General features: G+C 46.6%; 1 protein-coding gene across 4 annotated transcripts in view; it reads right to left on the minus strand.

Moving 5' to 3' along the window:
• The window catches only part of SHISA9 (shisa family member 9), a 336550-nt gene extending 318843 nt beyond the window's left edge, over positions 1-17707 (minus strand). For 3 of the 4 annotated variants that reach the window (XM_055254358.2, XM_055254357.2, XM_055254356.2), the window contains exons 1-2: positions 16711-17707; positions 2521-2648 (exon numbers count right to left, since the gene is read on the minus strand). In XM_055254358.2, coding sequence (XP_055110333.1) covers positions 2521-2648; positions 16711-17396 — 814 coding nt within the window. In that variant the 5' untranslated portion in view covers positions 17397-17707. Of the gene's footprint in view, positions 1-2520; positions 2649-9888; positions 10793-16710 lie in introns of those variants that run through there. The other variant, XM_055254360.2, reaches the window with a different exon arrangement.
• Between the last annotated feature and the right edge of the window lie 203 nt (positions 17708-17910).

Below are 17910 nucleotides of genomic sequence, written 5' to 3' on the forward strand. Positions count from 1 at the left end.
GATGCATCATTCTTTCCAATTTGTGTAATGGTAAATCCTTGTAGATCCTATAATGTCCAGGAAAGGGTTTTATATTAAATGGGTGCATTCTGGTTCTGGCACAAAGGGCTGGTCTAATTTTCCATTTAGCGGACTGGATACCTTCCCTTCTACTTCGCTATCAATCAAAATGTTCTCTGATGACTGCTTGGCTTCTTAAACCCTTAACTGATTAATATCAGTCATCTTGTCCTATTCTCTCAATGCACTCCTCAAATCATCTGTTCATCTGAACATACAAATGTTTTTCTGTATCTATAACATGTAAGTAGCTCCTGAAAATCAATAAAAAGATAAACAAGGAAATCTATTATTACTGTTGGCTACTGAATTAATGTGTTATATATATTAAGCTTATTAATATAAACCGGTGAAAAGGTCATATGCTTCTTATTTTTGTTATTCAGATATTCTCAACAATGCTAGGAAAGAAGAATTGGATCAACCTGGAAGGATTGTATAAAATTAACATCTGTGGCAATTCTTGTAAGAATGCAGTGTTTGTAGCATGACTTCTGGAATTCTCCCCTGTAGCTTCCCAGGAATTCTCTAGTCTAGTCCCACCCAGTAGACTATTACGAGACACTTTCTCCCTTGATGTAAAAGATCACTGATTACTTAGGCACAAATATAGACCAAATGCAACAATCATAAATAAACCAAAGTAGCCTGGCGCAAGAGACTTCTGTCCCTGGACACCCATATCTGAGCGGTAATCCATTTTCAGTACAATTTTCAATGAAAATGCCTTATGTAAGCAGCATTCATTAAGGTTTCCTGCCCACCTGATGGAATGAAACTTAGGTGACTTCAATGAGTTTGTTATTTCATTTGAGTGCTGATTCAGAAATCATCCTAGAGATTGGAATTTCAAGGGAAAATCCTGTTAGCAATCACCTTTTATAGCCAAGGACTTGACACCCTTTCAATTTCTCTGCCCTGTGATGATGTTCATTTATATATGATATTTGGGACTGAAGCACAAGACTAGGTTCAACTTGTTTCCCAGTGCCAACTGAAAGAAAATGTGCTCATTTCCATTAAAGCCAGAATTGGACACAGCAACTGCCGTGTCAGAATTGATGCCATTTACCCTATCTTTGGGGGGCTATGGGATTTGGTCATAAAACTTCCATTTGCTGGTGTATTTTGTTCTAAAATGTTGCTATTTCTCATACCATTTTGTGATCCAGTTCACTAATAATGTTAAATTATTTAATATATTTAAACCTAAGACATTCTATTTGGTGGCCTATTTTTCAAACCATGCAAACATTGACTTTACTAACACACTGCAACAATTTCCAAACCATGAAAAATCATCACTAGGCAGAATCAGAGAATTCACACTGCCTAGGTCAAATTCCACAGGCTTCTTCCTCTACCCATCGAGCATAAGAATTTGCAACCAAACAGTCCAAAACTATGATTCAGCAAATAACACACCCAGGCAACTCCTAGTGGAGCCTCAGCAAAGGCAACCCAGTCTGTAAAAATGTGCAACATTAGAATTGTTTCTGTTTTCAGGAACCTCCAGCCACAACTAAATGCATCCTTTAAATTGTCTGGCTTTTGTTATTTTAAACCAAACCTTCCACATTATTTTAATATGGGGGTTACTTGAAAACATAATTACTGGGGTAACCACAGTAGTATATTATTGTCACAAAATAAACAATCTTATTTTTTCTCCATTCTCATAGGTCAGAGCATCAGCTCCATGATGTATATTGCATACACAGACCTTTGAAAGGAAAGAAAATCTTTGGGAGTATACCAAGATCCCCAATCATGCTCTGTGAAAAATACCTATTGAAACACAATAGCAAACACAGTTTTTTTTTCCCCTGGCAGAACAATGGAAACGAATTTGCAGCTGTTGAATCATACAGAGGAGCCTCAAATCAACAGGACCAAAATTCAATACCCACTCCCTGCACCCCCTACACACGGAATATTTTGTGGATTATTTTTATGAAACTCTAGCTTTACAAATAATAGACACAATTCTTCTGAACTAGTATTTCATAATTGAAAACAGCATGAAACCTAGAAGTCACAACTGGTCTACCTCAGGAGGCAGATGTATAAATGAGTAGACCATTGGCTAACAGATTGACTAGCTAAAATGAACTAACCCAAAAATCCATTGGTTAAGTAAGTACCCAACCATGATGAAACAACCAAGAGGGCCACTAATCTAGTTAATAGATGAATCAAGATGAACCAGTCGAGCAGTCTAGTAGCTAAAAGTATCAATCATGTGAAACCAACCAAGTGGATCGCCATTTAACAAAGAAAGCAACCAACTGACATCTGATGATGCTAAATTCAGCTTCATCCGAAAGACATGAAAGAAAGCTTCTAACTTGCCCACAAAGAGCTCTTAACTAACCCAAGCACGCTCCACGAAATCTGGCAATGTGACCACTGCTCAGGTCACCCCATGGGACTGGAAACGGTTCATGCAGCTGTACTTACGAAGATTATTTATGGGGGTTCTCGTGTCCATGTTCTCATAATGCTGGACGTGGACAACAATGTTTAGGTCTCTCTCCATGTGATCAGTGTTGCAGTGGCCCTGTGGCCTCATGACATCCGCAAGGGCCCTGAAAGAAGAAAGAATTTAAATCTGTTCATTCAAAACACAATGATTGGCAGCTGTTATGCACCAAGTACTGCAGCCATGAACAAATGGCAAGGTGGATTACTCCATGGATCCACCATTCTAGTTAGGGGCGGAGTAGAGAAAAACATAAGTAAATAAAATCACTGTAATTAGAGGTTACACAGGGACTTTACGCAGACTAGTGCACATGCTTCTCACAGCAGCCGTGTAATAACAGGACTACCTACCCCACAGAGTTTTTAAGAGGATTAAATGATGAATACATGTAATGTGTCTGCACTCCATAGATTTTGTTCTCTCTTTATATCTAACACTAGATACGAACCCTTCATATACAGCAATGGCCCAGTATTAGTAACAGTAGATAACATTTATTGAGTATTTGCCATAAGCCAGGCACCATGCTAATCGCATTACATGTCTTAACTAAACAAAACAGCACAAAACACATTATGAGGATTATTACTCCTTGCAGATAAGTAAACAAAGGCTCAGAGAGGTGAATCGACCTGCTCAAGGTCACAGAGGCAGTAAGTTGTGGCACAAGAATTTGAGCCTGAGTATTTTTGGAGTGTGTAGGGGGATGGAGACACAATTCAACCTATGACAGTGACCTTCATGATTAGATGTAAACTTAGCAAAAAAAACAAAAACGTCAGTGTTCATACATAGAACAGACCAAAGAGCTGTCAAACAGATATCACACCCAAGATCAGACCTACCAATGCATTTTTTCTCTTTACTCTCCATCATGTCTTTATTTAGATTATGTGAATATCCTTGAAAGCTACATAATATTTTTGTAGGTATTACTGTATATGTGTGTGTCTTTTACATAAACAGTGTTTTTACCATAAACCTCATTCCATTTCTTCCTTCGTTCACACGTGAGCATTAGCCATATTGCTGAATGTGAAACCCTTTCATCTCTTGCAGCCACTGCGTAATATTCCATCATATGCAATCCCCACATTTCACTTACCTGCCAGAATGAGTCTTCATATGCAACAATTAGTACGGTGGAGGAACTGGCCCATCAGAAACCCATCAGAATGGATGGCAGCTACAAACAGCTGCCATCATTGCAAACCAGCAGACTATCAGCCCCACTTGTCATTTCCATAATTATGGCCATCTAGAGGGTCAACAACTCCCCAGCCCCGATAAACAACACTGCAATAAACATCTTTTTTTTTCTTCAGATAGGGTCTTGCTCTGTCACCCAGGCTGGAGTGCAATGGTGTGATCATGGCTCACAGCAGCCTCGAACTCCTCAGCCTCCTGAATAGCTGGGACCACAGGCACATGCCACCACGCCCAGCTAATTTGTTTTCTTTTGTAGAGACATGGTCTCAGGGTCTTACTATGTTGACCAGGCTGGTTTCAAACTCCTGGCCTCAAGCGATTCTCCCACCTCCACCTCCCAAAGTTTTGGGATTACAAGCATGAGCCACCGCAGCTGGCCAATAAACATCTTCATACCGGCCTTCTCCATACCACAGAGAAGTCCTCCAGGGTGCAAACCCACAAGTAGAATTGCCGTGTTTGGGGATATACCCCCATGCCCTTAGCTGGCCAGAGCCCTCTAAGCCCACACACTGGGAGACAGAGTAGGAAGAGGAGCTGTTTGGGGGAAACCCACACAGACCACCCATGAATTCAGCAGGCCCAGCCTGTCTGCTGGAATTTACCGCACTACAGCAGCAATTCTCAAACAACAGTTCACCTATCAATGGTGTCAGTGTCCTGGCAGTGTCGCCTGGGAACTTGTTAAGATAAAAATTTTCAGATCCATCCAGCCCTCCTGAGTCAAAAACTACAGGGGTGGAGTTCACCCAGCAACCTGCAAGAAACTGCTACACATTCAAATTTGAGACTGTGCTAAGGCCACAGAGGCCCCGAGCATGGGGGAATTGTTGATCACGGGGCAATGGAATGATGGGGTAAGAACTAGAGCTGGCAAGGAGACATCTCGGCTGTGAGAAAGAGGTTACATAGGGACTTTACGCAGACTAGTGCACATGCTTCCCACAACAGCGGCGTTGTGAGAAGCCAGAACAGCAAGAGCCCCACATGAATGAGAGGAAAAGATTGAGTCCGCTAAGAGACAAGAGAATAACAACAGCTCTCATTCTTTCATTGTTTCAACAAATATTTATCATCTACTATGTGCCATGCACTATATAAGGCCCTGAAGATACAGCAGTGCCTAAGATGAACAAGGTTGCTGCCTTCCTGGAGCTTATATTCTATGGGAGAAGATTTAAATAAATAAATAAATAAATAAATAAATAGATAAACATGTTAAGTAGATAAATGACCAGGCGCGGTGGGTGGCTCACGCCTGTAATCCCAGCACTTTGGGAGGCTGAGTCGGGCAGATCACGAGGTCAGGAGTTCGAGACCAGCCTGACCAACATGGTGAAATCCCCATCTCTACTAAAAAAAAAAAACAGAAATAAATAAACAAGGGCTACAAACCAAATAAATAGGAGTAATGTGATCAAGACAGCCTGGGACACAGCAGCAATTTCCACAATAGCCAACAAGTGGAAACAACCCGAATGGCCGTCAGCTGATGAATGGACGCACGAGATGTGTTACAGGAAATGGAATATTCTCCAGCCATACAAAGAAATGAAGCACTAGTACCAGCTACAACATAAATGAATCTTGAAAATATTATTCCCAGTGAAAGAGGCCAGACACAAAAGGCCACACATTGTATGATTCCATTGATATCCAATGTCCAGAACAGGCAAATCCATAAAGATGGAAAGTAGATTCATGGTTGCCAGGGGACATGGGGAGGGGAGAGGAAAGTGGCTGCTAATGGATATGGATTGTTTTTGTAAGGGTGATGAAAACCTTATTAGAATTAGATACTGGACTTGGAGTAAGTAGTGATGATGGTGGCACAACTTTGTAAGTATTGGGTTGGTTCAAAAAGAGTTGTGACTTTTGCCATTAGAAGTAACGACAAAAATGGGCTGGTTGCAATGGTTCACACCTGTAATCCCAGCACTTTGGGAGCCCAAGACAGGTGGATCACCTGAGGTCAGGATTTCAAGACCAGCCTGGCCAACATGGTGAAACCCCATCTCTATTAAAAATACAATAATTAGCTGGGCGTGGTGGTGGGCACCTGTAATCCCAGCTACTCAGGAGGCTGAGACAGGACAATTGCTTGAACCCAGGAGGTGGAGATTGCAGTGAGCCAAGATCACGCCACTGCACTCCAGGCTGGGCAACAAGAGTGAAACTCAGTCCCCATCACCTCCCCACCCCCGCCAAAAAAAAGAAGTAATGACAAAAACCACAATTACTTTTGCACCAACCTATATATTAAAAACCCCTGAATCGCATACTATACTTTTTTAAAGTATACTTTTTAAATATACCAAAAACCACTGAACTGTATACTTTTTTTTTAAGTTACAAATAAACAGAAAGGAGGGAGAGATTCGGTATAAATCAGGAAATGCCTTTGTGATGGGGTGACACTGGAGATGGGCCTTGAACAGTGAGGAGTTGGACACGTGAAGATGATGGGAAGAGCATTCCAGGCTGAAAGAATAGCAAGTGCAAAGGCCCTGAGGCAGAAAAGAGCTGAGATATTCGGAGAACAAGCAAGAAGGCCAATGGAACTGGAAGAGGGCCAACGAGCAGGGGCATGTGACATGGTGTCCATCAGCAGCACCCGTTTCACAGAGTGAAATACTGCCCATGTGAACTCACTAAGCAGCGCGGGATTGGGAGGAGATGCAATCCTGAACGTCTTTGAAATCAAAGTTTGGGCTCCTTGCAACCTCCGTGCAATAAGCAGGGTCTGAAACTCAGAGGGGCTGCAGGGAAAGAAAGTTTTGAGACAAAAGACAGAGGCCTTCCAAACCTAACTTGCCTTTTTCACTTGTAAACAGGCTCTTCATGCTGAGCTTCGGGGGATCGCTGAATCCTCTGAAACTGGATAGAAATTTTGTTTGTGCATGTTTCTCGAGCAAGAAGCCATCACTTTTATCAGATTTTCTAAGGAGTCCCCCACTCTCCCGCGCCCCAAAACTCCAAACTATTCAGGCTTTTGAAAGGATAACAAAGTACGTAATCAGAATGGCTACTGTGAACTTGGTCGGTTCTGCCATCCGCAGATCCCCTGGGCTTCTCCTGAGTACCAAAGTTTGTGAAATTTCAGCCCAAAAGCCCAAGGACACTTTTCCCCAGGGCAGCCCTTCCTGGAGTGTGCGGCAGAAATGAAGAGTCTTTAGGGACCTTCATTTCCTGGACAAAGAATCTTTAAAGTGCGGCTCGCTCACTCCAGGGTCTGCATAAACCGATTTGGTATGGGGGAAGGAAATGTCAGAACTTTTTTGTATGGTCTTATGTGTATTGATGCTGGTACCCACTCCCAGAAGGCCCATGTAAGATGGCAGGAATCAGGAAACTTGGACCAAGGAAGAAGACCACCAGCATTCCCGTCGCTGGGTTATGCTGCTTGTATGGCAATTACATGTGCCCCTGAAGGGGATGCACAGATTAAATTATTTATCAGCTTGGGGTAAAAGTTATTGCGGTTTTTGACATTGAAAGTAATGGCAAAAACCGCAATTACTCTTGCACCAACCTAATACTTTTGAATTGGCTAACCATCACAAAGCAGACATGTGGTTTAAAAATGCCCCCTTCTTAACAAAACCACAGCCTGAAGATAGCACTGATCATGCAAGCACAAGAAAACACTAAACTGGACTCCCCTCCGCTTCTCTTCAAAACCTTCTCACAAGCGTAAAACAATGACGGTCTATTGAGATCAAAACAAAGCAGATAAAAATAATGAAAACGCTCAGGAGGAATGGTTAAAATCCAGATTCTTTTTATTAATGATAAACTTCACCCTTCAGTGTACATTATGCATTAAGATAGTAACTAATGATAGTTTGAAGTCATCACAATTAGCAACAGGTTTTCAAATAATATTTATTTCACCCTCAAACTTGGTTTGAAATTTCTGTCCTTATGTATGCTTCATAATGTACTTAATCATTGTTCGTGGGGTCATGCATATGCTTATAAATGTGCATATATTGGGGTGCATATAAAAAACATTTTATAGACAGGGATGTGCTGAAAAAATGTAAAGAATTAGACAGTAGAAAGAACCAACTATGTGCTCCAAGCCACACAAATGCCTAAGAATTTCGCGTTTGTTTGTGGCACATAGTTTGAGTGCTTCTCAGATGTTAAGGTGCATCCAGATCACCTGGGGATCTTGTTAAAATGCAGATTCTTAATCAGTAAGCAGGAGGTGGGGCCTGAGATTCTGCCCAAGCTCCCAGAATATAAAAATGCTGCTGGTTCAGAGGCCATATTCTGAGTGACAAGACCCTAACGGTACTGTGATTGTTAATGTCATGTGTCAACTTGACTGGGCCACGGGGTGCCCAGATATTTGATCAAACATTATTCTGGGTGTTTCTGTGAGGGTGCTCTTGAAATAGATTAACATTTAAATCAGTAAGCTGAGTAAAACAGGTTGCATTCTAATGCCAGTAAGACAGATTGCCCTTCTAAACCGAGTGGGCCTCATCCAATCATCTGAAGGCCTGAATAGAACAAAACACTGACCTTTGCCCCAAAAAGAGAGAATTCTCCTGCCGGTCGGCCTTCAGACTTGTACAAGAACAGAGGCTCTGGAGATTTTGGACTTGCCAATTCCTTATAATGAATCTCTTTGTATATTTGTTCTGTTTCTCTAGAGAACCCTGTCTCTTGCAGTTACCTGAAGAAGAAGCTACACTTTTTCTTGATAGCCTTCCACCCATTTCAGGAGAATTATGTTTCAACATAATTGTTGTTTTAAACAAACAATTATGTTTCAACATAATTCTGTTGCCATTTTTGAGGTTGAAATGACTGAACATTGAAAATTTCACAAGAGAGTACTGAAAGCTAGTACTAGAACCAGTGCTTTCTTATGAAAGCTAGTACGAGAACCAGTACTTACAAAAGTGCTAGCTCAACTTTCTTGTACATTTCCTTGTGTGTTACCTGTCTCCTGATATTTGGCTGTTTGCTCTGCAAGGGCAAACTATTTTGTACTATTCACGGTTATCTCATATCTCTCAGCATAGTGCTGAGCATAAGTTAAATGTTCAGTAAATACCTATTGAATGAATGAATGAATGAATGAATGAATTTGTAGATACTTTGTTATGCCAGGTAAACCAGGATATCAAATGCAGAACTCTTACTTGCCAAATACTGAACTAGGCACTCAGAATCCAACTATGGAGTAGAAGAGACAATTGTGGTCCCTGTGTGTCTTACTATGAATGATAATAAAAGGGCCAGGCGCAGTGGCTCATGCCTGTAATCCCAGCACTTTGGGAGGCCGAGGTGGTAGATTACTTGAGGTCAAGAGTTTGAGACCAGCCTGGCCAACATGGTGAAACCCTGTCTCTAATAAAAATACAAAAATTAGCCTGGCATCGTGGTGGGTCCCTGTAATCCCAGCTACTTGGGAGGCTGAGGCAGAAGAATCCCTAGAACCCAGGAGGCAGGGATTGTAGTGAGGCAAGATCATCCCAATGCACTCCAGCCTGGGTGACAGAGTATGACTGTGTCAAGAAAGAAAGGAAAGGAAGAAAGAAAGGAAAGAAAGGAAAGAAAGGAAAGAAAGAAAGAAAGAAAAAAAGAAAAAGAAAGAAAGAAAGAAAGAAGAGGAAGGAAGGAAGGAAGGAAAGGAGGGAGGGAGGGAAGGAAGGAAGGGGAAGGGAAGGAGGGAAGGAGAGGGATAATGGAAGGAGACAGATAATAAACTAGTAAACCAGTAAATTAGCAAGTTAATTTTAGACCATAATGTAAAAATGAAGCAAATAACACTGGCTGGGTGATGGAGTGTGTCAGGCTGGGGTGGGAAGCGACTAAGCCTAGTCAGGGATGGCTTCTCAGAGAAGATGACATTGGAGCTGGGACCCTGGTGATGAGGAGGGACCAGCCACACAGGGGCCAGTGCAACAGCTCCGAGGTGAGAATGAGCTTAGCTTATCCAAGGAACAAGAAGAAAATGGTGCATCTCTTTTCTTTCCAATTACAATGATAAATATATGACACCAATATTTCCAAACAGAACTCAGAGTCCCAGTATCTTGATTCAAAGCCTCCAGGTATCCCAGTGTCCAATCTATGTGTTGACTTTTAAACACGTGAATAGAGTTCCTGAGCACTTCTTCTTGCACAAGAAGCATCATTTATTTTTCAAAAATGCAAGGGCAATGGGCATGAGTGAGCTTTCTAGAGTAATGGTTACACAGGTGTAGACATTTGTCCAAGCTCATCAAACTACACACTTACAATGTGTGCATTTTATTGTGTAAATTATCCTTCAATGAAGTTGATTTTTAAAATGCAAGGACTCAGTGCCCAAAGAGAAGTCAACATACCCTGCAAAGAAAAATAAATTAAGACTTTTCTGTGGCCAGCAGTAGATGCATGCACACATGGACTTCTCCAGCCTGGGAAGCTGGTCAAAGCCTCAGGATAACCACAAATGCATAGAAAGATGGGAGGCAGGAGAGAAATTGGAAGGCAAAAGGCAAGAGGAGGAGGTGCATTTATCATTGTTTGTTGCTATTTCTTTGCAAGGGGTGCCAGTTCTTCTGAAGCATGTTTTAAAAACACACAGGACCCTGCTCTGCCATTTGCCACTTGGATTTCCAATTCTGTTTGAAGGTGGACAAAATAATGACATGTGCTCCCTACTGGCTTCAAGTGTAGAGAGCTTCAAACATGCGCTTCTGTCCCCAAGGTCATTTCTCACCAACGCCTCCACCAAGACGTCTGGGCCTGCCCGGGCCGATATAGAAAGCATTCCTAGTCTTCATCTTATGGTAGCTTCTTGAACTGGCTCCGATGCATGCGCTGTTGTTTGCAGGGCATCATGTACTTCTTTGTGATCTGAGAAGTCTGGAATTCCTGCAGGTTTGCTCTCAAACACAGTGCAGCCTAGTGGTCAAGGATCCCTGCACTCAGACTGTCCGGGTTTGAAGTCCAACACTCCACTCACCAGGGGCAGGTTCATCCTCTTGGAAAGAAATCTGTGCCTCCGTAAACAGCAGATTGTCATAGAGCCTACCTCATGGGGGAAGGGTGTGAAATTAAATGAGAATTTACACATAAGCTTATGGCAAAATTGCAAAACCAACAAGGATTTTTCAACACCACTTAGGCCAACACTTTGCAATGTATTTAATGTAGTCACATATAGACCCTCCCTCCTATTCTGCACCTGCCAGCCCCTCCCACTCAGATTCAAAGGCAAGTCCAGAGAGGTTAGGAGACTTGGTCAATGTCACACAGTTAAATAAATATAGCAGAGCAAGCGTTAGTTACTGAGATCCAGATGACAACATAATTCTCTTCAGTAGACAAGAGGTACAAAATTTCAATAATAAGGATAGTGATAAAACGTTAATAGTTGCTGAGGAGTAGCCATGTGGCAGGTCCTGTGCTCATTGTTTTCCAAGCCCTGTCTCAGTGAATCCTCCACCTGCAGACAAGAGTCTGAGACTCAGAGAGGTGAAGCAACCTTCCCAAGGTCACACAGCTATTAAGTGGCTGAGCTGAGATTGAATCTCAGGCCATCTGACTGGAGTCTGCGATATTCAGACCAACTTGACTGACTCTCTAGGGGCTGCAGTTAACATAACAGAGTGAATTGGGTGGAGGTGGTGACTGAGATGAACCCAAGAGGTTCCTGAAGGGGGCAGTCATCACTTAGTGGCAACCAATAGCTGCTGTGTGAAAATGCAGATCCAATGTCACCAGACCCACTGAGTTCTCATGAGAAATCAGGAATCTGGATTTCTGCGTGAGATCTCCCAGTTTGTAAATGTTGGCAACTGAGTCTCACTTGGTTTTAAAACACCATGCATAATAGAGACTAAAGAGATTTCACAGCCAAATACAATGAGCCGGGTCCTGATGTGCAAAACCAAGCTTTAAAAGACATTTCTTTGTGCGAGTGAGAAATTTTTAAATGACTGGATGTCTGATGATATTACGGGATTTTTGTTCTTTTTCCTGGGTGTGATAATGGAATTGTGCTGTGTAGGAGAATGTCCTTGCTCTCAGGAAAGCCCCATGCTGAGATATTAAGGACTGTCATGTCTGCAACTTATTTTCACATATTTCAGCCAAGAAAGAAAGAAGAAAGGGAGGGAGGGAAAAAGGGAAGGAAGAAAATGAGGAAGGGAAGAAGATGAGAAGAGCGGAGGGGAAGGAAGGAAAGAGAAGGGAGAAAAGGAAGGGAGAAGGAAAGAAGGAAGGGAGGGAGGAAAAAAGAAGGAAAGAAGGGAGGAAGGGAAGAAGACAGAAGAAAGGAGGGGAGGAAAGGAAGAAGGAAGGAAGAGAGGAAAGAAAGAAGGAAGGAAGCAAGGAAGGAAGGGAGGGAGGGAGGGAGGGACAGAGGAAGGGAAGGGGGGAAGGAGGATGGAGGGAAAGAGGGAGGGAGGGAAAGGAAGAAGAGAAGAAAGGAAGAGAGGAAGGAAGGAAATAAGGAAGGAAGGAAAAAAGAAAGGAGGGAGGGAGGGAAGGAGGGAAGGGGGAAGGGGGATGGAGGGAAGGAGAAGGGAAAGAAAAAACTGTGGAGAGAGTGTGTGAGCAATAAAGCAACTATGACAAAATACTAATAATTGTTCAATCTAAGTTAGTGGTCCTCAACTGGGGCCAGTTTTGCCCTTAGATGACATTTTTCACTGTCACAACTAGGTGTGGAGTGTATGCTACCAGCATCAGTGGGCAGAGACCAGAGACGCTGCCAAATATCTTGCCATGCCCATGACAGCCCCGCACAACACAGGATTCTCCAGTCAATAGTGCCAAGGTTGAGAAATCCTCATCTAGATAAAGGATATATTGAAGTTATTTTATGATTTTTCAAGGTTTTTTTTGTATGTTTAAAACTTTTCACAACACAAAATTGAGGAAAACTTAAAAATAAAAACACCTACGTAGAAATACCTTGCAGATCAAGCAAAGCATGTCTACATGGTTTGGTATCCACAGCTGGCTGCCATGTGCAGTCATTTATTCTAATAAATAGTGACTGACTGTGGCTGCTCTTGCAGCTGCTCAATGGGTGTTTGCTCTGTTCTTACAAGATCCCATAGAAGCCTCCCCCCACCGCTTCCTGGAATTGTTGTCTTTCTCCTTTTCTCAGCCCTAATTAGCCCAGAAGCAAGCAGGCCACAGGCCCAGGCCTCTGAACCCGCAAACTGGTATCTTGGAGGCCTCTGCAGCAAAACCCAAGTTCACTGGTCACTAGAGGCAAAGTTTATAATGGGGGTGCGACAACATGCTTTATGTCTTTCAAGAGAATATGCTTTCAGTCTGAATGAGAACAAACCCCCATTCAGGGCCCCTTGCAGCTCCAGACAAAAATTAAGAGGCTGTGACTGGCAGGTTAATTTCACCTGGAAGTTGCTTTGCGTCATAGCAGCCTCTCATATGCCAAGCTTGGCATGTTGACACCCACTGGAGCATCGCTTGGCACAATGCGGCAAAGGCTACTGAGTCAATTGCCATAGCTGGGACTCCAAGTGATTAACTGTGTAAGCAGCCTAGGATGCATTTGGCAAGTACCTGGGGCAGCCCCAGCACCACAGAAAGCTTACATACGTTGAGAAACAAGCAACAGAATGCAAATACGGCCAGGCACAGTGGCTCATGCCTGTAATTCCAGCACTTTGGGAGGCAGAGGTGGAAGGATCACATGAGGTCAGGAGTTTGAGACCAGCCTGGCCAACCCCAGGCCAGGTGGAACCCTGTCTCTACTAAAAATTCAAAAAAATTAGTCGGGCGTGGTGATGCACACCTGTAGTCCCAGCCAGTCAGGAATCTGAGGCAGGAGAATCACTTGAACCTGGGAGGCGGAGGTTGCAGTGAGCAGAGATCCTGCCACTGCACTCCAGCCTGAGTGACAGAGCGAGACTCTGTCTCAAAAAAAAAAAAAAAAAAAAAAAAATGCAAATAAAATAAGAGATTCACAGTGGCTCCTCTCCTTTCTACTAGATTAATTTATCCATCCCTCAACCCTGTGAAATATCCCCAAACCCAAGACCAGTGTTTCCCCAAGTGTGGACCACTTTATCTCAGAGCCATTAGGGGAGTGGGCGGTGTTAAATGAAGATTTCTCGGGCCCACCCAGAACCTACTGATTCACAATCTCTGCGGATAGAACTCAAGAATCTGCATTTTAGGACACTGTCCCAGATCCTGACGTTTATTCAATCTGAAAACATCTGTCCCAGACACAATTAAAACCGGGAGACTGATAATGCACAATTTCCTAACTGTGTGACCTTGGACACAGCACCTCACCTGAGCCATGATTTTCTTGCATGCATATGAATATTAAAATAGTACCTGTCCCATAAGATAGTTGTGAGAACTAAGTGAGAGAGTGTTTACTTGCACGCGCGCGCACACACACACACACCCACACACACACACACCCACACACACACACACACACCCACACACCCAGTACAGTGCCTGGCTCCCTGTACAGTGCTCAGCAGGCATTAGTTCCTTTTCCTTAACAGTGATTGGCTACACATTAGCATCACCTGGAGAGCTTTTCAAGGTGCAGATGCAACTGGGCAAAGTGGCTCATGCCTTTAATCCTAGCACTTTGGGAGGCTGAAGTGGGAGGATCACTGGACGCCAGGAGTTCAAACCCAGCCTGGCCAACATGGTGACACCCTGTCTCTACTAAAAATACAAAAAAAAAAAAAAAAAATACAGATGTTCAGGTCCCACCCTAGAGATTTAGATCTAAGTAGCCTAGGGTGGGACCCCTGGTGACAGGGTTTTTTTTTTATAAAACATTCTAGTTAATACTACACAGCAGTTACAGTTGAAAATCATACCTCAGAAGCTGCCAGTAAAAATCAACAACTCTCTTTTCAGGAGTATGCACTTCCACTCCATTCTGGAATTCTCAAAAAATGTATACTGGGAGGACCTGTGTTGAGGCTCTGGTAGCCTAGGACTGGGTCCCCTAGATTCTGCCACCAGGCCGACCCTCCCTATACCTGCAGAAGAAAGTAGCTGCAACCCGCTCAGCTGTGGTCATTTTTCCCCCAGCAGAGCTGCATTGGGGCAGGACCGGGAAGTTGGGCCCTTGGGTAACTGGTAGAGAGCTGTCACCAGAACGCCCAGATCAAAGAGGGCTGATCTAGCATCATTTTCTCCCACAGATGCCCAAAGGTTAGCTCCTCTCCCCACCTGCTCACCTCCCGTCTGGCCAACCATCAAGGAGGACTATTTAAAGAGCTGGTTCGAGAGGACAGGGCTTGGTGGAGATTTCAGCAGTAGTTAACCAAATCTGCAAGGCAGCCTACCTGTCTCGGAGTCAATCTTTCCCTACCAAGGCGATATCCGCTGCTGCAGTCCTGAGACCACTTCTCCCTCATCTTAACACAGACCCGGGAATTAACAGGGACTGGCCTGGCCGGTGGGGCTGGGGACAGGACACCCTGTGGTTGTGGCAGGTGGGCGGGGCCAGAGCTTTAAGCCTTTAGTAGGTCAGGGTTTCTTTGAAGCCCCTCGGAGCTTACTTCTGTGCAGCAAGACCCCACCATCCACCCACAGCTCCCTGCTGACCCAAACCGAGAACTTCCTCACCTCTTCCCCCAAAATCTCTTCTCTCTGGGAAAAAAAAAAAAAAAATCTCATCGGATACTCTGCGTATAAATAGAAAATAATTACTAGTGAGGTGGTGATGTTCCTTTGCCTATTTTTGGTGGGTCTCTTTGTTCAGATTTTTTAGGCATCACACGGAGCGCATGCACACACGCGCGCGCACACACAGGCCCCCGGCAGAGGGGGCGCGGAAGAAGGGGTGGGGAGAGGGGAGAGGAAAACACAGCGAGTTCGTTGCCCAGACTCGGAAAGGGGACAGTTAAAGCTTATGCCCCAACCATCCAGCTGTTCGCAGGCCGCTAGTCGCTCCTTCCACCCCGCCCGCGCGGACCTCACGCCAACCCCCAGCCTCTCCCGCGGCCGGGGGCTTAGTGCTCCTAGTGGCTGCGTCCTCTGCCTCCAAAGTTACGGAGTTTGCGAATCGATTTAGACACTTAAAAGAAAAAAAAAAAAAAGCAAAAGGCAAATAGCTCCATTAATCCCCCAAAGCCTTCTCCCATCTGCTGCAACTAGCTGGTGCTGGGGCTTGCATAATGAACAAGGCAAACCCGAAAGTTGACGAAATCAGGGTGCTTGGAAGTGAGGGCGCACGAGGAGGGGGCTCGGGCCCCCGGAGTCCACGCCAGCCAGGGCAAGGGGCTCAATCTGTAGCAATGGCCACGGCCCTGGGCAGGGAGAGGCGGTGGCCAGAGAAAGGGATGAGGTGGGTAAAGGGGCGGGGGCAGCTGAGGTCCCAAATCCAGGGACCGCGAGGCTCTGGGAAAGCGAGGCGGCCGCTCCAAGCAAGGCTTTTGTTCTCTCTCTCCCCTCACTCCACCTCCCTCGTCTCCTTTTAGCGAGTCGTACGAGTTGCAGGCGGCACTCACTCTGACCCTCCCTCGTTCACACACGCGCGCTCGGGCTCACACACGCCCCCCTCCCCCTTCGGGCTCGCCTGCCCCTGTTTACCAAATAGCTAGCACCTGGAATCCGAGGGGTGCCATGGACCCTCTCCCCAAATCCCAAGACTTCAGGGCCACGGGCTCCCAGACTATGTGTCTCAAGTCCGCCTCAATCACCAGCGGGAGGAGGCGGCCAGAGGGCGAGGGAGCAGAGTCTCACACACACACACACACGCGCGCGCTCACACACACACGCACACGCTCAGACCCACACCTGTGCTGAGCCCAGCGCCCCTTCTCCGCGCTCCAAGCCGAAGTTGGCTTCCCGGTGACATCCCCCAGCGGAGAGGCTGGGATGCGGGGAGCGAGGACCGTGGGGAGCGCCATTGCCTGGGGGAAGGTGGGGAGGAGAGAGCAGGGAGAGCGAAGCCCCGAGGGGAGGGCGAAGGGGAGGCAGCCCACCTGGACATGTGCTCCCTTTGGGGCCGGTGCGCTTTCTCCAGCCCCAGCTTGGTGAAGATGCCCACGAGCACCATGACGGCCACCACCCCGCAGATGATGTAGACGATCAGGTTGGTCTTGTCCTTGGTGGGGTCATGCAAGGGGTCGTCCTTGCGAGCAGGGGGCTTGCCGGTGTTGAGCCAGAGCGGCGTGTCGTAGTTGGTGCAGGTGCTTTGGTTCAGTCGCCGCTTCTTAAACGTGCAGCAGAACCGGAAGCCACAAGTCCCGCAGCAGAAGATGAAGTCGCCCGAGCTGCAGTTGAACGGCGGGTCCCACTGGCCCATGACATCGAAGTAGCCCCGGCAGAAGTCTGGCGTGGGCGCCCGGGTCGGGGGCGCGTCCGATGCCTCGGCGCCCTCGCTGGCCTCTCCGGAGGCGGCCCCGGAGCGGTTGCCCCCCGCCAGCAGCAACACGCCGCCCAGTTGCGCCAGCTGCCCGTGCCCCGCTCGCTCCTGCGCCCGGCACACGCGGGCGCACAGCTCGGTGAGGAAGCAACCGAGGAGCAGCCGGAGGACGCGGCGCATGGTGTCTCCCAGCCCGAGCTCGGCCGCTTGGCCGCCGCTGGAGCCGCTGCGGCCGCCTCTCGAGGCGCGGCCGAAGCTGCCGAGGCTGCTGCCGGGGACTGCGAGCCGCCGCGGGCCGCACATGCAGGGAGCGGCGCGGGGCGCTCGGTGGTCTGCGGCCACTGCGCTCCCCTCAGCCCGCGTTCGCCTCCAGCGCGCCGCGCGCCGAGGGGCCGGCCGGGGAGGAGCGCGCCTGGCCGGGCGGGGGGAGGATGAGCGGGGGCAAGCGCGGGGTGCAGGTCCGGCCGGCCACTGGGTGAGGCGGGGGTGGAAAGCAGAGGAGAATCGGGCTGGCAGCGCCTAGCCTTGGCCGGCAGCCCCGGACTGGCCGCCCCGAGCCCTCTCGCAGTATCCCTCTCACCTCTTCAGCTCGCCAAGTGCGCTGGAGAGAGCGAAGCGACACTTGTGGAATGAAGGGAGGGCAGGAGGGAAGGGGGAGGGGAGGAGGGCGGGCAGAGGAGGCGCGGGTGGGGGGGGGGGAGGGCGCGAGCTCTAGAGGGGCGGGGGCGCGGGGAGAGGTGACTCGAGCGGGAGCTAGCTGAGGGGCGTGCAGAGCTGAGCCAGGCGAGCGGGCGGGGAAGAGCGAGCTCGGCAGCCG

The sequence above is a fragment of the Symphalangus syndactylus genome, chromosome 18 (assembly GCF_028878055.3).
Source record: "Symphalangus syndactylus isolate Jambi chromosome 18, NHGRI_mSymSyn1-v2.1_pri, whole genome shotgun sequence".
NCBI lineage: Eukaryota > Metazoa > Chordata > Mammalia > Primates > Hylobatidae > Symphalangus > Symphalangus syndactylus.